The following is a 22,131-nucleotide window of genomic DNA, read 5'->3' as shown; positions in this document are numbered from 1 at the left end:
AGACCTCTCGCCGGTCCCGGTCCACTCGACTCCAAGAGCCCCCGAGACCGAACCAATCGCCACCCCGGAACCTCGCCGCTCGACTCGCCCCAGGAAGCCACCAGCGCACCTGAAGGACTTCGTCTGTGGGTGCATTGCGAACCAAGGGGGGAGGGGTGTAATGTATTCCGGGCCCGGTCCACTCGACTCCAAGGCCCCCCGAGACCGAACCAATCGCCAGCCCGGAACCTCGCCGCTCGACTCGCCCCAGGAAGCCACCAGCGCACCTGAAGGACTTCGTCTGTGGGTGCATTGCGAACCAAGGGGGGAGGGGTGTAATGTATTCAGCCTGACATGCCCGGACTTGCCCGGGCTGGCCAGGCACAATTCCTATGTTAGCTTCAGTCGAAAGACAAAGGATCCGGAGGATCCTAGCCGGCCCAATCAAAAGGGCTAGCTTCCCAGCCGGGAGACCAATGGTCGCCCGGTTACTGTAAATAGCCTATCGGGAGTAGGGGGTGTGTTTAGGTATGCTTGGTGGCGGGTTTTCTGAACATATATAAACCGGCCTGTGAGCCGGTCAGTTGTCTTTGTCCTGAACTAAATAAAGGTATGCTTAGCTGAAATCACTCTCCGTCTGCATACTTTTCACTCCCCCTCAAGCGCCCAGCAGGCCAGGCCAGCCGGGCTTGTCCCTTCCCTTGCCGCAGCTCTCTCCACCCCCCAGCGTCAGCGCCAGAGTCACTGGAGCATCTGTCCTGTGTGCCTGAGGTGAAGTTGCCTTGTGAGTTGAGTTCCGGCGCCTGCTGCCTTTGTGGGCAGGACGTAGCCAACCCAGCCAGTGGCCAGGGACCCGTTTGTGAGTGGCAGTCCAGGCGTCCAACTGATTTTGGTGTGAATCGAATCCTGCCACCCCATAGGAGAGATGCCACCCCAAATCATCTTTATAATATAGAGATTTTAGTGCCTATTTTTAAAAACATAGGCTGGCAGGGAGAGGAAATGAAGAAGAAGAGATTGGATTTCGACTCTGCTCTTCACTACCCGAAGGAGTCTTTGAGCAGTTTACAATCCCTTTTCTTTCCCCTCCCCACAACAGATACCCCGTGAGGCAGGTGGGGCTGAGAGAGATCTCTCAAGAACTGCCCTTGAGTGAGCATCTGAAAGAAGTTATGACTGACCCAAGGTCACACCAGCAGCTGCATGTGGAAGAGTGGGAAATCAAACCTGGTTCTCCCAGATTAGAGTCCATGCTCTTAACCATTACACCAAACTGGCTGCTTCAGAGATAGGATCAGGGAAAATGGCAGCCATTTGAGCTAGAAAATCCAATTTTTTCCTCACACGCACCAGCTATCTGGCTTTACTGCAGTCTTTCCCAAAACTTCAGAGCAAAGCATGTTTGAGAAAGATCAGGGAAAAGCCAGGGATAGCCCCAGAGATGCACAAATGTTCCATGATGCTGCGGGGAAGCAGAAAAAAAGCCCGTTTCCCAAAAGCATTGACGTTGGGGCAGATAACCCGTGTGGAAGACACCATGGAGAACATGTTATTCTGCTGCAGTGAGAGTGCATTTTGGAGGGATATCCCCATGAAAACAAAACCAGAACTTGGGAGCTTATAACTTCTGCTGCTACATAAATCTTCCTTGGTGAACTTGCATTATAGTTTTTTTCTTCCTTCAACGTCCCTTCCCTTCCCATTATGATAATATGATGCCAGCCAGTAGGGACCAAAGAAGCACTTCTTTACATAGAGAAGATGTTCACATGTGCATATTTGAATAAAAAAACACCACTGTATAGGAAAAATGGTGAATGGAGGACTAAAGTTGTACTTTAAGACAGAATTCACAAGTGGCAGAAAATTCATAGGAAGCTTGAGCGCAGCTGTAAATGCACATTTCTGCATAAACATCTACAGATTTAAAAAGCTGACACAAGCACATTTAAAACTGCCTTTCGATCTTCCACACATGCATACTATCACTAGGATAGAGGCTCAAAGGCAGTGTAAGCAGCACATAAAAAAGGAATTTTACTAGGGAATAAGAGCCATTGAAATTGACAGTATTTGCTTCAAAGTAAGCATATATAGAATTTACCAAACATGTATTAGGTTATGGCTTTTCTACTAATTACATTCTGTCTTGTATTGTTCCCAGATATGCTGCTGCCCTCTGTACTGGAAAGCTCCCATGTTCATTGCATCAGGAGGAGAGAGAACAGGATTTGTATCTGTACATTCATTTGTGGCTATGTGGAGAAAGTGAGTATATTCCAATAGTACTTTTTCTGGGACACATCACCTAGCACCACAATGCCTTTCCTTTGTGTGACTGATTTCGCACAAGGAGCTGTGCCGCCATCATGCCTCCCTTTGCCCTGTTGAAGCCGCGTGGTCGCATTTTGACCCGCGGCTTTGCCCGATTTTCCCCACGGTTTCATGATCCTGTTTTTTGAGGATCACGAAACCGCGGGGGAAATTGGGTGAAACCGCGGGTCAAATATGTGGCCATGCGGCTTCGAGTGGGAAATTGACCAATGGAAACGGGGCAAAGGGAGGTGTGACCATAGCGCAGGTCCTTGTGCAAAATCAACCTGTGTGTTTTTCCCTGCCTTTCCATGGTCATTTTAAATCACATATATCTTTTTTACTCTATTTTCAGTTTTCTACCTTTTTATGTATTCAGTATTTTTATGTTTGTTAATTTGGTAAACCTTCAGTTCACAAGCTGCTTGTGAATTCATACTTTTTGAGGTCAGAAAGACCTGCTCTGGTACAGTTAGATTAGGGGTGGCCAAACTTGCTCAGTGTAAGAGCAACATAGAATAAATGTCAGATGTCTGAGAGCCGCAAAACATGAACAAATATTATGCACACATTTTTATTTAAAATACGCAAATTTGCTTTTTTATTAACATTAAATGAGGCTACCAAAATAAAAACAAAAGGGGTAAAAACAGGTATTGATAATATTTGTTTGCTAATTATATTTATTTGTCTAAGAGAGAGAGAAAAAGAGAGAGGTGGAAAGAAAGAATGAAAGAGGTGAGGAGAGAGAGAGACAAACAAAAAAAGCAAATAAACGGGAGGGAGAAAAAGTATGCCTCCCCTTTGCTTCCCCAGCTGTCCTGCTGGAAGCTGCACAATATGTGTGAAAGAGTTTGGCCACCCCTGAGTTAGATCATTACCTAATAGGAGTTGCAAGCTTGGGTTGGGAGAGAAGGTGAAGGAGTTAAACCAAAGACATGCAGGCTGATATCTTCTAAGCATGTCTGCTCAGAATTCTATCCAGTGGGGCTTACGACAGGAAAGTGTTGTTAGGATTGCCCTGTAAGTAGTGTTCTTTGGGAACTCAGATTGTTAGGAGTTCTTTTACACTCTATGTATTTGGTTTTTCTTGTAGGATAGTACAAAACTGCCATGATGATGCATCCAAGTTCATTTGTCTTCTAGCAAAACCCAACTGTAACTTTTTGGAACAGGAAGATTTCATCCCATTGCTACAGGTATGTGTGATTTGCTAATGAGTTTTATAAGTTTAAAATAATAATAATAAAATAATATTTATTATTTGTGAAGCACCTAAGAACACCATTGCTGTACAATCAAGAACAATAAAATAAATTGCCATGCCTGTAGATTTTCATTCTAATGTGTATGTTTCAGACTAGTTGTCAGAAGCACCATTATACAGGACCTTGGGGCAAAAGTCCATAGTTCCAGCTAAGCAGGGGACCCCCAAATGCAGCAGATTGTAATTAGCATATGGGGCAGCCATTGGCTATGTCTACACAGTATATCATGCATGCATGCTGCCTAAGGAGTTTGGCTGTGCATGTTTTGTGTGGTGAAACAAGACCAGTACAGCTTAGGGCTGTAGCTATGGGGGCAATACCCTACCCCAGGGGTCATTTCGTAGAAAAAGAGGTGCAGGAGCTTATTAGCATAACTAATTTGCATATGCCACACCCCCTGACATCACCGGAAGTGTGTCAGAAGGCAACACCCACCGCTCAGGCTCCATTGGACTGTTTTGGATTGCTAGCTATTGGGGGGGGGGGGAAACGTGCAGATCTGTCCTCGCAGAGGAGGAAAAGCTTGTACCTAAATAAAACTTGGTCTTAAAGGTGCCACTGGACTGTTTTGGGCCAGGGGGAGCTCTGCAACTTACCTGGCTGCTTCTTGCTCTGACTGAGGGCTGCTGGGAGCAGGGGGTGGAGCTTGTTGCATGTGCCTGCCCCCTGGGCTCTTTACTGCTGGAGCTCCACTCCTGTGCGCTCCTGCAGGAAATGACCCCTGCCCTACCCAGAAATATGTCATGCCCCACCACTGAATTCTCAGTTTTACTTAAAAAAAATAAAAATAAAAGTAAGCCTGTCATCTTTTTATTGCAGAGCTATAAGGGAAAATGTGCAAGTAGTTTCTGTCCAGATTGCCTAGAAGGAATGGGAGAGAGGGAGCTGCAAGACAGCTAGAACTGAGTCAGGAAACCCCTTCCTGACCAAATTAATTATCTGCTGCTCTGACCTAATAACATTGTCACCTGGTATCTGATGAAGGGAGCTTTGACTCTCAAAAGCTTATACCCTGAAAATCTTGTTGGTCTCTGAGGTGCTACTGGGGACTGTTCTTCTGCAGACCAACACAGCCACCCTCTGAAAACGTTTCTCTTGGAGCTCTCTGCGTCTTTCTTTTTCTGTTCCAATCCTCTTTAATGGCCACACTGATAAATAATATTGGGCAAAGCACTAGGGTGAGATTTATACTATCTTGAGGTCTCATCTGTCTACACTGGGGAATTTGGCACAGAAATAGGTGTACCTAAATAAAACTTGGTAAAGGAATGCCTTTTACTTGCCAACAAATTACTGTCAATTTCCTGTCTTTACCCCCCCCCCCAAAAAAAATCTGGGATTAGGGCTAAAGGATAGAGGAAGCAGAATAGGTAGGTTTGAACCTTTCTCTACTGCAAAAGAAATTCATCACAGAAAAAGGATGGAAAGGGCATAATATCCAGATAGTCCTAACTCTTTCACCTTTCAGTACAGAAAAGCAAGGTCTTTGGGGAGATCTAAATAAATTTGACCCAAGAATAATCGCTTCTCTGAATGCAAATATCTGTATGTGTATAGAATGCTTACCCCTTACTACACAGTAACTACATCACAGACATCTACCTACCATGTCTTAGGGGATAATTTGTAGGTTGGAGGAAGTGATTCATAGTAGGGTTGCCATCCCTCCAATGGGGGAGGGGTTCCCCCACTTTCAGCCAAGTAAGACCTGGCAATCCTAATTGGTAGGCAAGCAATTTAGAAATCTACCCTTTCACTAATCAAAGCACTGACCACTTGCTATCTTCCCTACCTACCCACAGCTTTCCCAACACAGTTTCATGAGAGAATAATGTAGGTACACTGATTAAATCAACAATGGACTTTTAATATGATCGTAAGTAAATCATTTCTAGCATTGCCAGCTCCCTGGACAAAAACTGTCCTGTCCCTTTAACAGAGGTTTAATGGGATATTAACCAGATGATGTTATTTACCTCAGTGTCATGAAAAGTTTCAACTGCCTATTTCCATACATTAAGCCTCTATTAAGGGGGCAGGAGATTTTTCTCTTGGTCAATTGGCCACTCTGCTTGTCCCTAGAGTGCTGATAGTGTGCCTTCATGTTTCTGTGCCTTCCTGTTTGTGGCAACTACTGCATAGGTAAATTGGAGACTGGAGGCAATAATTGGTATTTAAAAACTCATGCACATTTGACTGATGGTTAATCTCTGAAGAACAAAGTTTGATTCCAGTGGCAAGAAGAAGAAGAAGACGAAGAAGAAGAAGAAGACGAGGAGGAGGAGGAGGAGGAGGAGGAGGAGATTGGATTTATACCCCGCCCTTCACTTGGCGTCTCAGAGCAGCTTACAAACTCCTTTCCCTTCCCCTCCCCACAACAGACACCCTGTGAGGTGGGTGGGGCTGAGAGAACTCTGACACAAACTGCTCTTTTTCAAGGACAGCTGTGCCAGAGCTTGTGACTGACCCAAGGTCACATCAGCAGGTGCAAGTGGAGGAGTGGGGAATCAAACCCGGTTCTCCCAGATTAGAGTCCGCACACTTAACCACTACACCAAACTGGCCAACAAAGTTTTATTCCAGGTATAAGTGTTCGTGTGTATGCATACTTCTTCAGATACATTGAAACTGAAGTCACCAACCATTATATATAGGCAGAGGGTGGGGTGGGTGTTGCAAGGAAGGCTAATTAGAGTCAAGATGCATAAGTAACTGAACAATAAATATAGCTAAAATTGGATTAAGGCAATTGGTAAGGCCTGTGAATACCAGCGGATTAACATACAGCATAATAAAAGAGTTTACAAACAGATGTGAAAGCTCAATGACATTAGCATGTGTAGAGTGATAAGAAACCCATATCTCTGTGAAGCCCTTGGGGCTCCATTTTCTTGTGTTGTAATTCAGCACTCTCCCATCCTAGCCTGTTTCTGAAATTCTTTTGCAATAAAATAGCTACTTTGAGGTCCTCCATTGAATGTCCTGGAAGGCTGAAGTGTTCTCCTACAGGTTTCTCAGTTTTATGATTCCTGATGTCAGATTTGTGTCCATTGGCGTAGGGTTTGACCTGTTTGCCCTATGTAGAGAATGGAAAGACATTGTTGGCATTTAATGGCATATATAATGTTAGAAAATGAACAAGTGAATGAGCCTGAGATAATGTTGTTAGGTCCAGTGATTGTGTTGTCTGGGTATATGTGGTAGTAAAGTTGACATCTGGGTTTATTGAAAGCTCAGGTACCATTGTCAGGCTTACCAAGTACTTACCTTGATTTGGCGGGGGACACATACGTCTTGTCAGGAACATTCCCGCATGGAAAACAAACGCTCCATACCATGCTGTCGCCCAGACGTGACACCAGCACGCTGGGCACGTAGTTGGGCAACGCTCTGGCAATGGATGGTACCATCGAGTTTCCAGCTCTATTGCCAGAGCATCCCCCAGCTACGTGCCCAGCATGCTGGCGTCACGTCTGGGCGACGGCATGGTGCAGTGGGGATGTGTTCCACCAAGGGATGTTCCATGTGTCCCCCGCTGATTCGAAGGTAGGTACTTGGTAACCTTAACCACTGTCCATGTTCAAATTAGATGTATTATTGTGGGTGAAGAGTTGTTTAAGATTGGGGGCTGTCTGTGGGCAAGAAAAGGTTTGCCCCCCAGTACTTGTGGAAAGAGAACTGTCATTATCCAGTAGAGGTTGTAAGTTGCTGATGATGCATTGAACTGTTTTGAGTTGAGAGCTGTATGTTACCACTAGTGGTTATTGCCTCTTTTGGGCCTGTCTTGCAACAGGTTTTCTCTGGGTACCATTCTGGCTTTGTTAATCTGTTTCTTGACTTCATCGGGTGGATATTTTAGTTCCAAAAAGGTTTGTTGTAGATCCCTCAAGTGAGAATCTCTACCTGTAGGATTGGAACAGATGCAGCTGTAGCATAGAGCCTGGCTGTATACAATGTATTGTTTGGCATGTTTAGGATGGTGGCTGGAGGCATGTAGGTATGTTTGTTGGCCAGTAGGTTTCCAGTATAAGGTGGTGACTTGTGCATCCATTGAGTATTTTTACTATAGTGTCCAGAAAATGCATTTCTTTTATAGATTGGTTCATTGTCAGGTTGATGGTGGGATGTTATTTTTATCTTTAAAACCTGGCAAATAGCCTGTCTCTTCATCATTGTGATTAGATGCAGATACCACTTGGAGAGAATGTACTATTAATACAATAATTTAATGTAATATCACCAAGCTGTGTAATGGTGGGTAATGGTGGGAAGACTTCCCCTTTCCTATTCTGTACCCATATTCCTCCCAACTGTCAGGAACAGCTTTTTAGAAGGCGTAGGAGATGTTGTGGGAAGAGAAAAAGGTAAAAATCTGTTCTGTTAGTGGAGCAAGGATTTGGACTGAACTCTTAAAAATAAATATTTATTTTACACTAGCATAAAAACCATCAGTGGGGGATGAGAAAATGCTTTGAGGAGAAAATATGCCTGAACATTTTACTTGAATATATTAATCTAAAATATGGATGTTTTTGCCTGCTTACTAACTATCCACCTTTATTCTTCTGTCTTTAAAAGTAAATCAAAATGGCCCAGCAGGTGCATATTGCCTGTGCTTTCTAAAGGTTTAATTACGTAAGAGAGTGGCTCTTCTAATGCTAGAACTGCCTGCCAAAACCACAGCATAGTAATTTTGTGAACTCCTTAAGTTTTGTATCTTAAACAAATGGGTTATGTCTTTCAGGATGTAGTAGAAACTCACCCTGGCCTGACATTTCTAAAGGATGCTCCAGAATTCCATTCCCGCTACATTACTACAGTAAGCTGGGTGCAAATTCAGTATGGCAACATTCCCATAATGATCCAGTTTGAGCCATGATTACAAGGAGATCTGAAGTTGTCTCATAGTATTGTAGTTATTTGTTTTTGCCATTCCATTCCCTATAAATGTTAGCATTTTTTCTGCTTGTCTGCAGAGTTTGCTCACTTGTTCACTGTGATGCTCAACTAAGAGTTTACTTGTTTGTTTATGCTATCCCGCTCCATACCCTGCAAAGCAGGGCTCAGGACAGCTTACAACAATCAAAATATAATAGTTCAATATATTACAAATTAAAGTCCAAGTTATTATAAATTAAAAGCTGGAACTTCTATGTTGATTTCTGAGATGGTTTACAGGGTGGATACTGTGGACCAAACCTATGAACTGTTCTAGGGTCATATGTGACTTGCATGTTGTCCTTAATTCCTGTGCAGGCAGTTTCTGTGAGATCACAGTGCACATGCAGAAGGAGCTGCAGCCTTCCTCCTCATGCTGTTATCCCAGCATATCTGGGGGGAGGAATTATTGAGCCTGTTGCAGAAGACCATGTAACATCAATTTCTTGGACTGTTTCTATTCAGGGTAACAGTGTGAGGTGTGTCTGGGGGGAAGGTTGAAGTCCTTCTGCATGTCTGCTACAATCCTGAACTGAACCAGGAACCTCACATGTGGGCACTGAAGACAGTTTTGACTGTTCACATGTTGGGTCTGTGAGTAGGGTTGCCAGACACCCCCCCCCCCCGGTTTGGGGGGGGTTCCCCGCTTTTGGGGGGTTTCTCCCTCCGCCCTGGCCACCTGGCTGGTGGGGGAAGCCCTGCCTCCAAGACCCAACAGCCGCAGCCACCCTTCTTCCTCCTCTCTTGAGAGAGAGGAGGGAGAGGGGCGGCTGCGGGCCACATGCCTGATCTCCAGGTGGGTGGGGCTCCGGCGGGACAGGGTCCCGGACACCCAATCTCCCAGCAGCAGTGCTGCTCAGGGATCAAGCGGGTGGGGCCCTCCAGCTGCATGCACTTAAAGGAACCCCTTTAAGTGCACACAGCCAGCGGGACAGGGCCCCGTGCACCTGATCTCCCAGCGGCAATGCCACTCGGAGATTGGGCAGGTGGTGCCCTCGGCTGCGGGCACTTTAAGTGCTCACAGCTGGCAGGACCATCCCCACAAAGGCAGGGCTTGGAGTCAGGATGTCCCCAACATGATGACATCACATTGGGGACACCCCCAAAGTCCCCCGCTGGGGACAAAGATGGAACTGGCAACCCTGTTTGTGAGCCTGACCTTGTGAGCTCCATTTTCATGGAAACTGAACCTTGTGCTGCTATTTCGGATTTCTTGTATTGTTGTGTGTTTCTTTAGTTGTTCCTCGCACATTAGGTTGCTTTATTCATTTTAAATATTGGTACTGACTGTTGTGAAGAACACACTGCAATATTTCTGTGGCTTGTAGCATTTTTTAATCCATAGTAGAAATCCCCTTTTGAGACTGATGTTTCATGTTTCTAGGTTATTCAAAGAATATTTTACACAGCCAATAGATCCTGGTCTGGGAAAATCTCACTAACAGAGTTAAGGAAAAGTAACTTCCTGCAGGTAAATTAATTTGTTGGATTCTTATGGGCATCATGTATTTTTATGTTTTTATGCTTACATCCTATTTAGAGATTTCAGTTTTGAAGTTTAAATTTAGCAGGAATTAATAAAAGCACAGTAGCAGTGTAGATGTTTGGTAAAATTGTGGAGCAGTGAATTGAAAGACTAAAGCTAGGCCTCAATGCAGTTTGCAGTCACTATACAAGCAGCAGTGGCAAAAAATATCCAGAGTTATGCTTTACTTTAGCTAAGAAAGCCACATTTGTTTGCTTTCTTAATCCTTTTGTGTTTTTCTAGGACAGAACAAGGTAACTGAGTTGGGAACTTCTAGATTAGACAGCAGGTCCCTAAAAAGAGAAGTACCAATTGATGATCTCCAGTAGTAATGCATTTCAGATGAACAACAGTAGTATATCTTGGGCAAACAATGCTGCGTTTTTTTCCATCTAACACAGAAGTCATAATTCTGTTGTGAGTATTTGGTATTTAACACATTCTATTCAGAATTAACTCTTACCTTTTCAGACCCTAGCACTCTTAGAAGAAGAGGAAGACATAAATCAGATCACAGATTATTTTTCCTATGAACATTTTTATGTCATTTACTGTAAATTCTGGGAACTGGACACTGACCATGACCTCTACATCAACCAGAAAGATCTGGCTAGATACAACGATCAAGGTACGTAGAGTCAAGAGCAAGAGAACCACTTATGGTTATTAATACTAATATAAATTAAGTATTGTTGGAAGATGGAAGCAGAATCCATATAAGCTGTTAATGCAGCACAGCTAAGCTATGCACTGGTGGTAAGAACTAGATCAGCCGCATCAGTGGCTCCTGTGTCCGTTCTTGGGGTGTTCACAGCGATGGTGCAAGGGTGCGTAGCTAAACCCTACACTTAATCCCACAAAAATTCTTGTGCCATGAGTCAGGCTGTAAATAGATATATAAACAACAGTGCAGTCAAAGAGGACATGGGATAAATGTATATTAAATTGCAATGATATGCAAAAGTTTTCATATATAATCTGACATCTGCATATTTTCCCAAGTATTAGGGTAGAGAGCATGTTGAACTACACTGCATACTGTCTGTTGCAGACTTGTGCCTTGTCAAGGTGATTTTCTGATTCCTAGTGCACAGGCTGCCTCTAGAAAATGCAAGCTTAGACAGGGAAAGTTTTTTGAAAGGGCACTAAAATATCTGTTACCTATTGATTATTTGAAGAGCTTTGCAGATTGATCTGTGAATATTCCATAGCACCTCATGCAATGTGAAGTCCACTATAAAAAAAGACGATGAAGAATACTAGTTGCTAACCCCCCACCTCCTATGTATCTACCCATTTGCTATTTGTTTATTTACAGTATTTATACCCTACATACTTATCTGTAGGGTTCTCAAAGCAGTATACAATAATACTCAAATATATTAAAAGCAAAATAAATAACACTCATAAAATAATAAAAAATACAGTGCTCCCCCAAGTAACATTCATAAAACAACAACAAACTATGAGCAGAACACCCATCATCAAAGTTGCTCAAGGAGCAGTAGAAGACAGACTTAAAATACTGGGCTGCATTTATCTAGCCCCTGTTTAAATTTGTCTTCTACTTCTCCTTGATAAATGCAAATAGTTTTTGCCTCTCACCTAAAACCTACCTAGGCAAGTGATGTGGGGAGAGATTTCTATAGAAGAAGGTGCCACAACTACTTTAATTCCAAAGGTGGGAACCTGCAGACCAGATTAGTCACAAATTTAACCATAAAGGCAGGAAAGTAAACAAATGAAAGGCAGGAGGGTAAAGGTCAGGAAAACCAACAAAGACCTTGTTTATGGGTGGGGGAGGACAGGCATGACAGAATACAGGAGTGTGAAAATGCTTTACTTCTTACAAACAAACAAAACTTTTTACAAGGAAGTAGTGGACTCCACCAATGTTTATCAACTACTCGAGAAAATCTGAGTTTTTAATAATTCCTAGTGATCATGTTTTGCCGTGGTTTTGTTTTGTTTTATTCTTGTATTGCCACACATCCAATGGTATAGAAGTCTGGATTGGATCTAAAGGACCAGAAATGCAGTTCTGCTCACAGATCTTTCTTGTCTACCCCTTTCCACTGCAGCCTACTTTATTATCTGAAATGCTGTTTGTGGAGGTTGGGGAGGTGGAAATCTCAGTACCAAAACAGGGTGGACTGGGGAGATCTGCAGTAGGAGGGGGAACTGGGGAAAATCACTTTCTCTTTGCACAGATGGAAATTGAATAAATTCATGGATCCAACCCTTTGCCAGCTTGAAAACTGCTAGCCCATTTTTGCTCAGTTATGTGCTTGGCTGAAGCATACAGATGCTCGTACTTCTCATATTAACTAAAAAGCCATATCCTTCTGCTTTGACATATACAGCACATTGCACATACCATATAGATCTTGCCACATAATCAGAATAATTCTTAATGGATTTTAAGGAGTCTTAAGGAACTAGCAGAATGACTAGATGAACCGCATTCAAAAATTGATGTTGCATGTCAATAAATTGGATATATAGAAAAGCCACATTCAGTGAGGGGAAAGTGTTTTGTTGCTGGATTTTACAGAACTTAAAACCACTTTACATACATAGATTTTTCTACATCACATTGTTATTATTATTGTTGTTGTTGTTATTTATAGTCCACCTTTCTCACTGAGATGGAAGGTGGATTACAAAGTATGAAAAGCAATTCAGTCAGATAGCAAAGGCCTCCAGTAGGACTAGGATTACAGAACTGGAAAACAGTGCAGAGAAGAAACTGTCTAAGGCAACAAAAACTCACTACGGTATAACATACCATAATGAGGAAGGGTGGTTACAAACAGAAAGGACATTTTAGGGGGGAAAGGGGGGGGCTTTTGCTTTGGAAAAAAATGCCATTTCTTAACAGAACTATAGCATACTGTGCTAGTCAAGAGACTGCCTATTCCTAATTCCTGTTTCTTCATCTACAGCTCTGTCAAGCAGAATTATAGAGAGAATATTCACTGGAGCTGTGCTTAGGTAAGGCAGTAGGAAACAAGGCTAGAGAAAAAATGCCATCTTGAGGGAAAGATCTGGAATGAGGTTCAGAAAGGTTAATGCTGGATGGTTAATACATGATGCTTGCTTTAGCTTTGTTGACTCCTAATGTTTTCTAATGCAAATGTAAAACCATCTTTTGTATACATATAGTTTCTGATTTTTCTGTTCTCCCTTGTGAGTGACATAAAAACCATGAAAAAGGCTCAAATTAGGGCTATGCAAGTACATTTTTTCATTGGTTTCATTTTTTTAACTTTACCCCCCATTTGTTTTCATTTTTACTGTTTTCATTTCTTTTTGTTTGTTTTGTGTTTTTGCCTCCCACTTGGATGAACCTCTTTGGGATTGTACCCTCATTAGATCCTCCCTGCCAAATTCTATACAAGAGATCACAAAAGATTTCCATTTGATTGGCAATTAAAATTCTGGCTTGCAGAGAGGGCATAGGGTGGTGTGAGAATCTTGGCATGTGAGTTTCCCCCCTTGTCAAGATCCACAAGCAGGGAGTGGAAGGGTCTATTTTTATAACAAAATCAGAGCACATGCCAATAGGAGCTAAAAGCATCTGATGCCTTTGCCTCACTGTTCCGTTAATTGTAGCCTTTTTCTCCCAGTCGAGCTGACTTCCACTATTGGAGCCAGGCTAAGAAAAGTGTTGAAACCAGTCAACTATGCACAGCAAGTTGTGAGAAGAGGCTGGTTTTAGGGTTTAGCTTCCCTCACTTGCTCACTCACTCTTGTTTCAAAATAGACTCTTCCTCCCTACTTTCTTACCACATGAGTTGAGGAGGACATGAGAACAAATGCATATGACTTGCCAAACTTGGCCCGCATCTAAAAACATTTGTTTTGCTTTCCTTCACCCCTGCCTTAGTGCTAGAGTCCTCATCTCATTTGCTTTTACATAAAATTAAACCAAGAGCTGTCAGAAGTTTATTCCTTTATCAGTTCTCTCCCACATAGATGTTTTGTATGCCATTTGGTTTGGCCTGGCTTTTCAAGTGGAGGTGGGGGGGGAGTGTTTAGTTCTATGACCCCTCCCTCTAGTCTACTCTGCAGCAGCCTACCTGCCTTCCAGAAGAAGTGTGCCTTGCACACTAGAGCTTACACCCAGAATTAAACTTTGTTGGTCTTAAACGTGCCACTGGACTCAAACTTTGTACAAGCATTATATTTACCTTATTCTCCTGCCACTCCACCTCTGTCCTTTCCCCACTATTTGCAGCTTCCTACCTTGTCCCTGCAGCTGCCTAGCAATGTTCCCTCTAAGCTGAGTTAGTGTGAGCTAGCTCACAGTTGTTTAGCCTCCGGCTCACGTGTTTTTGTCTTAGCTCAGGAAGGATGGTTCCAGAGCAAACTAATTTATGCAGTAGCCAAATCGCTTGCTCACACCTTTAATGCCAGTAGCTCACAAAGTAGAATTTTTGCTCACAAGACTCTACAGCTTATCAGGAGCATTGCTGCCTAGCAGATGCAGCACTAGTGAATAGAAGTGCAAACTTACAGGACCCACTTCTGTTTATACAGAATCAAGAAAACCCTCCCCATGCCAGAGGGACTCGTGCCATGATTAAGTACAAATATTATGCAAAGAAATTCCTATAGGAGTGATCCTGTGATGCAGAATCATTTGTTACCTCTCCTGATTGGTACATGTCCTTGTCAGATTATTTGCTGACTCAGCTCTCCATCTCCCCTTCTGCTCTCACCTTGTACAACTGAAAGCAGATAGTGAGGCGTCAAGTAACAGCCATTTCCAAAACTTTCAGTTATTGTATTTTTAGCAGCTGGTCTTGGTATCATTCAGACTTTTTTTTTTAATTGTCATTTCACTGTGTAATATCCATGTGTACATCGGTAGCTCAATTGCACTTTTTAGTATCATACATTAAAATGTTGACTCTGGCACATCCTGTGTCAGAAAATGTTTGGCAATTATTTCTTTCTCTTCAATCCAGAACAAATTGTTTTTAGCTTACAATATTATAGTTTGAACCTGAGGTTTTACATGTGCAAGGCATTTGCTCTACCACTGAGATATTATCATTATTACTTATTATTATAAAATGTGTACCCTGTCTTTAAGAACATAAGAGAAGCCAATGTTGTATCAGGCCAATGGCCCATCCAGTCCAACAGTCTGTGTCACACAGTGGCCAAAACCCAGGTGCCATCAGGAGGTTCACCAGCAGGGCCAGAACTCCAGAAGCCCTCTCACTATTGCCCCCGAGGCACCAAGAATACAGATCATCACTGCCCCAGACATAGTGTTCCATCCATACCTTGTGGACCTCTGCTCCATACATTTATCCAGTCCCGTCTTGAAGCTGTCTGTGCTTGTAGCCACCATCACTTCTTGCGGCAGTGAATTCCACATGTTAATTACTCTTTGGGTGAAGAAGTACTTTTTATCTGTTCTGAGCTTACTGCTCATTAATGTCATTGTGTGCCCATGAGTTCTTACATTGTGAGAAAGTAGAAAATGGACTTACACAAGAATATAAGAACATAAGAAGAGCCCTCCTGGATCAGACCAATGGTCCATCTAGTCCAGTATCCTGTCTCACACAGTGGTCAATCAGTTCCTCTGGACAGCCAACAACAGTGCATAGAGGCCGAGGCGTTCCCCTTATGTTGCCTCCTGGCTCTGGGATTCAGAGGCTTAGTGCCTCTGAATGTGGAAGTTCCCCTCAGTAACCATGGCTAGTAGTCATTGATAGACTTATCCTCCATGAATCTATCTAATCCCCTGTTAAAGCTGTTTATTCCTGTGGCCATCACTACATCCTCTGGCAGCGAATTCCACATTTTAATCACTCCCTATAAAGTAGTATTTCCTTTTGTCTGTCCTGAATCTACTGCTCATCAGCTTCATTAGATGCTCTCAAGTTCTAGTATTTTGGGAGAGGGAGATTACCTTTGTCAACTCTCTCTACCCCATGCATAATTTTATAAACCTCTGTCATGTCACCGCTTAGTCGTCTCTTTTCTAAACTGAAAAGTCCCAGTCTCTTCAGCCTTTCCTCATAGGGAAGGTGCTCCGACCCCCTTATCATCTTGGTTGCCCTCCTCTGTACTTTTTTCAGCTCTGCAATGTCCTTTTGGAGATATGGTGACCAGAACTGTACACAGTATTCCAAATGAGGCTGCACCATAGATCTATACAGGGGTATTACAGTATCGGATGTTTTATTCTCAGTCCGTTTCCTAATAATCCCTAACATAGAGTTTGCCTTTTTCACTGCTACAGCACACTGGATTGACACTTTCATAGAGTTATCCACTACAACCCCACAATCTTTTTCCCTCTCAGTCTCAGCAAGTTCAGACCCCATTAGCCTATACTTGAAGGTTTTTTTGGTCCCAGTGTGCATCGCTATATAGTTAGCAACATTGAACGTTTTCACCATCCTGAATAATTTGGTGTCATCTGCAACCTTGGCCACTACACTACTCACCCCTAGTTCCAGATCATTGATGAATAAATTAAATAGTACCAGCCCCAATAGCAATCCTTCTGGGACTCCACTGCTTACTTCCCTCCATTGTGAGAACTATCCATTAATTCCTACTCTTTGCTTCCTGTCATTTAACCAGTTTTTAATCCATAAGAGAACCCATCCTCTTATCCCATGACTGCTAAGTTTACTCAGGAGTCTTTGGTTAGGTACCTTATCAAAATCCTTCTGAAAGTCCAAGTATATAATGTCACCATCCATTGTCTACATGATTGTTCACTTTCTCAAAGAACTCCAAAAGGTTGATGAGGCAAGACTTTCCTTTGCAGAAGCCATGCTGACTTTCCTGAAGCAAGCTTTGTCCCTCTATGTGCCTAACAATTCTATATTTGATTACAGTTTCTACTAATTTGCCTGGGTAGACATTAGGCTGACTGACCTATAATTTCCTAGTTCCCTTTTGGATTGGTTTTTAAAAATTTTAAAAATCACATTTGCTACTCTCCACTCTTCTGGAAAAGTGGCTGAATTTAGTGATAGGTTACATATGCGGGTTAGTAGATCAACTATCTGACATTCCTTAAGAGCTCTCAAGTGTATTGCCTTCAGGACCTGGAGACATCAGTTTTTAATTTCCCCAGTAGGTTTAGAATTTCATCTCTGGTCACCTCAATTTAGCTCGCTCAGACTCCCTTCCTGAAAATAGGGGCTGTGGCATGGGTATGTGCCCCACACTTTCCACAGTGAACACAGAAGCAAAAAAGTCATTGAGCTTCTCTGCTGTCTCCCCATCTTCCTTTAGCAATCCTTTTATTCTTTTGTCATCCAAAGGCTCCACTGCTTATCTGGTTGATTTCCTGATCCAGATAGATTTTTTTCTTGATGCTTTTAGCAAGCCGTTTTTAAAAAAAAAAATTTTTTTTTGCATGCCTAATTATAATTATACATTTCTTTTGCCAGAGCCTGTGGTCCCTCCTGTCCAATTCATTGGGGCAGACCTTCCACTTTTTTAAAAGATACCTCTTTACTTTTTATAGCTTGCTTGACTTACGTTGTTAGCCATGCAGGCCTTCTTTTAGATTTGACAGTGCCTTTCCTCACCTGTGGAATGCATTCTATTTTGGCCTCAATTAGTGTGGTTTTAAATAGCTTTCAAGTATTCTTTAGGAATTTGTCTCCTCAATCACTCATCGTTCATTTCTCCAAGCTAAAGAGCCCTAATCTCTTTAACCTTTCTTCATAGGGACGGTGTTCCATCCCTTTAATCATTTTAGTTGCCTGTTTCTGCACCTTTTCCAATGCTACCTTTTTTTGGATGCAGTGACCAGAACTTTACACAATATTCCAAATGAGGCTGTAACATCGAATTATACACAGGCATTATGATACTGGCTGATTTGTTGTGAATCCCCTTCCTAATAATCCCCAGCATAGTATTTGCCTTTTTTATTGCAGTCGCACAATAAGTTGACATGTTCAGACTCCAAGATCTCTCTTCTGGTCAGTTATTGCCAGTTCACACCCCATCAATGTAGATTTATAGTTGGATTTTGGCTCCAGTGTACTTTACTTTGCACTTGCTCACATTGAACCTCATTTGCCACATTGACGCCCACTCGCCCAGCCTCAACAGATCTCTCTGGAGCACCTCACAGTCCTCCCTGGTTCTCACCACCCTGAACAACTTAAGTGTCATCTGCAAACTGAGCTACTTCACTGCTTATTCCCAACTCCAAATTATTAATGAACAAGTTAAAAGCACCGAACCTAGTACCGAGTCCTGCGGTACCCCGCTGCTTACCACGTTCCACTGTGGAAATGGCCTATTCATACTCACTGTCTGTTTCCTGTTAATTAACCAGTTTTTAATTCATGAGAGGACTTGTCCTCTTATCCTATGACTGCTGAGTTTATTTAGGAGGAACTTTATCAAAAGCTTTCTGGATGTCTAGGTAAAACAACATCTATTGGGTCACCCACGTCCACATGTTTGTTCTCCTCCTGAAAGAACTCTAAAAGGTTAGTGAAACAAGATCTTCCCTTACAAAATCCATGCAGATTCTTCCTTGATAGCTTTTATTCATCAATGTGCCTACTGTTTCTATCTTTAATAATGGATTCCACCAACTTGTCTGGTATCGATGTTAGACCGACTGGCCTGTAATTTCTCCCCTGGAACCATTTTTGAAGATGGGGGTTACATTGCCTACCTTCCAGTCTTTGGGAATGGCAGCAGGTTTTAGTGATAGATTGCAGATTTTTATCAGGAGGTCCACAAGTTCACTTTTGTGTTTTTTCAGAACTCTTGGATGTATGACATGTGGCCTGGTGATTTCTCAGTTTGTAATTTGTTCATCAATTGTAGGACCTCATCTTTCATCACCTCAATCTGACTAAGGTCTTTTGACACCCCTCCCGAAATCAGCAGTCCTGGAATGGGCAAGCACCTCCCATCTTCCATAGTGAAGAAAGAGGCAAAAAATGCATTCAGCTTCTCTGCCATTTCCCTATCATCGTTTAGTAATCTTTTTACTCCTTGCTCATCCAATGGCTACACAGTCTCCCTGGCTGGTTTTCTGCTAGTAATGTATTTGAAGAAATTTTTATTGTTGGTCTTTATGTTTTTTGCAATATGTTCCTCATAGTTCCTTTTTACCTGTCTAATCACCGACTTACATTTTATTTGCTGAAGCCTGTGCTCCATTTTTATTTACCTCACTCAGACTAGCTTTCCACCACTTAAAGGAATCCTTCTTACCTTTTACTGCTTCCATTACTTTGTTAACCATGCAGGCCTTTTTAAATACCTATTTGTACCTTTCCTAACCTATGGTATACATTTTATCTGAGCTTCCTGAAGGGATTTGACCCTCCTTCTTTCCTTTCAGTTTGTTCTTCACACATTCCCTCGTTTGAAAGAAGTTACCCCTTCTAAAGTTAAATGTGGTTGTATTGGTCTTTTTGGGTAACTCCCTGTTAACATAAATGCTAAACTTAATAGCATTATGGTCATTGTTCCCAACTGGTGCTATCATGTTCACATCTCTCATCAGGTCTTGAGCATTACTTAGGACCAAATTCAGGATTGCCTCCCCCTGATAGGTTCTGTGACCATCTGCTCCATGGCACAGTCATTGAGAGTAGCTAGAAACATTGAGAGTAGCTAGTAGCTCTTCCTCTGGTCTTGAACACATATTGACCCAATCAATGCGTGGGTAGTTACAATCACCTATTATGACACAATTATTTCATCTAGCTGCTTTCCTTCATTCTTTTCCTGTTTTTAAATCATTCTCTAAGCTTTGATCTGGTGGGGGATAACAAACTCCCAAAGTTAAACTTCCATTTGGGCACACCATTTCCACCCATAGCTTTTCTGTAAGCGAATCTGTTTCTCTTAGGCCCTGTTCATACGAGCCCATTTGGGCCGGGAGCGGGACGGAACGGGGGCAGAGCAAACGGGCGCGATCCCACCTCAACATCTGGGGAGCGTGCCGTCTCCGTCCCTGATCCGTCCCAAATGCCGATACCACGCCGTAAAAAAGAACCACCTATCTAGGTGGTTGCATCCATTGGAGCGCCTCAAGCTGGGCTGTGGGATCGGTGGCGCGTCCTTGCACCGCCGCATCCCGGCCCCCGGCCGTACTGCGCATGCTCGAGCATGCGCAGTTCGGCAGCCTCCCCCTCCCATCGGACTTTTCCTCCCCGGCATCTGATCGTGCCGGGGAGCGATGCGCCGCGGCTCAGGGCGTCTCAAGTTTGGAGCGGCTCTGAGTAGCCGCGTTTCAGCCGTCCCGTGTGTCAGGGGCCTTAGATTCTCAGTTTTACTGGATTGTATACCCTCTGTGACATACAGAGCAGCTCCACCTCCAACTCTTTCCTCCCTATCCTTCTGATATAATTTATATCCCGGAATCACTGTATCCTACTGATTATCCTCATCCCACCAGGTTTCTGAAATTCCCACAATGTCTATGTTCTCCTCTGACACGAAGCATTCCAGCTCCCCCATTCTACCTCGGACACTTCTGGCATTTGTATATAAACATCTATAATTTCTCAGACATGTATAAGGACATTCACAAAACAAGTTCCACTATAGGAGAATTAAAGGGGAAAATTATTACAAGCAGAGTTTTGTCCATCATAAAGGACCTCTTCCCAAATAATAAAAACTACTTTAATTAGAATGTCATCTGCTTTCTGAAGTACTGTTGGAAGGTGAACAGTGTTCCTCAAAGAATCAGGGAGAGAATGATAAGCACTAAAACATCCCCAGCTTCTTTAAAGAACTGAAATTGAGTCTCTGACATGTATTGAAATGTCTAAACCATTTTCTCCCATGTGAACTTCAGGGCATTTTTGAGACCTGTCTTTGCTTATATTTATGATAATTTAGGATTTCATTACAATCTAACTCTTGAGTGTGGCCAGAGGTGTGAGCCCATGGGGGCTCCTGGCCAACGGCTGGCAGCTGCTTTGTCTTGAAGAGCCAGCTGCTGTATTCTGGACCAGCCCAAGATAGTTTGTTGATTTGTTTTTGTTTGGTGGTTGTTGTTTTTAAAAAAGATATTGAATGGTTGCTATTGTTGTAAACTGCTTTGAGTCCCTTCTGGGAGAAAAGCAGGATATAAATATTTAAATTTTTACTTTTTGTCTTACAGAGGAAATCAAGTACACAAAGAAAACCAGATGAGCTATGCAGATTTTGTATGGCTTTTGATCTCTGAAGAAGACAAAAGAAGTCCTACGAGGTAAGACTCCCAAAATGTTTAGATGAAGTAAAGGAATGTTTCTGTAAAGGCAACAGGACCATATTATAGTGGAATAGTTCAGGAGGGAATGAGACTGGGAACTATACCACTGTGTATAGCATATCTTATCTGCTTGCTAGATTTCCTAGTTCTGCTTTGTTTTTATACCTATGTAATACATTTTCTGCATTGTTTTAACATATTAAACATAATTTTATACTTTGTCTCAGATTGCTATAATCCTAGACCTAGTACATTGCTTATTATATGTCTCATCCTATTGCAATCATAGATTCATAGAATCACAGAGTTGGAAGGGGCCATACAGGCCATCTAGTCCAGCCCCTTGCTCAATGCCGGATCAGCCTAGAGCAGAGGTTACAAGGGCCGGATCTGACATAAATATCACTTTGTTGGGCTGGGCCATGTGTGCCATAAAATGTAACAGAAGATACCGGAGATACAAACTTTATAAAGATGATTTCAGATGCCAAATGGCAATAGCAGGCGTGATTGGGATTAGGTGTGATATGAGGAGGAATGGAGATATCAGCATAGGTGTGATATACAGAGACATGCAGATATCAGCATTGGTAATGAGTCAGGAAACCTAGGTCTCAGTTTGGTACAGGAGGATTCAGTCCAGGAGGATACAAAGAATAAATGGAAATAAGTCTGAAGAAGTGAGCAGTGACTCAAAAAAGCACATACTCTACCACAGTATTGTTAGTCTTTAAAAGTGCTACTGGACTCTTACTCTTTCTACCACTATTAGAAACCACAAGGGGCGGGACCCACGATACTCGCGGGGGGGGGAGGGACCTCCACACATGAGGCAGAGGAGGAAGCAGCAGGAGGAGGTAAGTTCCCCCCCATCCCGC

At 42.7% G+C, this 22,131-nt stretch overlaps 1 protein-coding gene across 2 annotated transcripts in view; it reads left to right on the top strand.

Moving 5' to 3' along the window:
- The window catches only part of PPP2R3A (protein phosphatase 2 regulatory subunit B'', alpha), a 59,705-nt gene that overhangs the window by 25,354 nt on the left and 12,220 nt on the right, over window positions 1–22,131 (top strand). For both annotated transcript variants that reach the window (XM_015426847.1, XM_015426848.1), the window contains 7 exons: window positions 2,144–2,247; window positions 3,389–3,491; window positions 8,305–8,379; window positions 9,883–9,969; window positions 10,495–10,651; window positions 12,969–13,017; window positions 21,161–21,250. In XM_015426847.1, the coding sequence (XP_015282333.1) occupies window positions 2,144–2,247; window positions 3,389–3,491; window positions 8,305–8,379; window positions 9,883–9,969; window positions 10,495–10,651; window positions 12,969–13,017; window positions 21,161–21,250 (665 nt within the window). The remainder of the gene's footprint in view (window positions 1–2,143; window positions 2,248–3,388; window positions 3,492–8,304; window positions 8,380–9,882; window positions 9,970–10,494; window positions 10,652–12,968; window positions 13,018–21,160; window positions 21,251–22,131) is intronic.

The sequence above is a fragment of the Gekko japonicus genome, unplaced genomic scaffold (genome assembly GCF_001447785.1).
Source record: "Gekko japonicus isolate JY-2015 unplaced genomic scaffold, Gekko_japonicus_V1.1 scaffold14, whole genome shotgun sequence".
In the NCBI taxonomy this organism is placed as follows: domain Eukaryota; kingdom Metazoa; phylum Chordata; class Lepidosauria; order Squamata; family Gekkonidae; genus Gekko; species Gekko japonicus.
The sequence above is the reverse complement of the archived record's forward strand: the minus strand, read 5'-3'. Positions and strand labels throughout refer to the sequence as shown.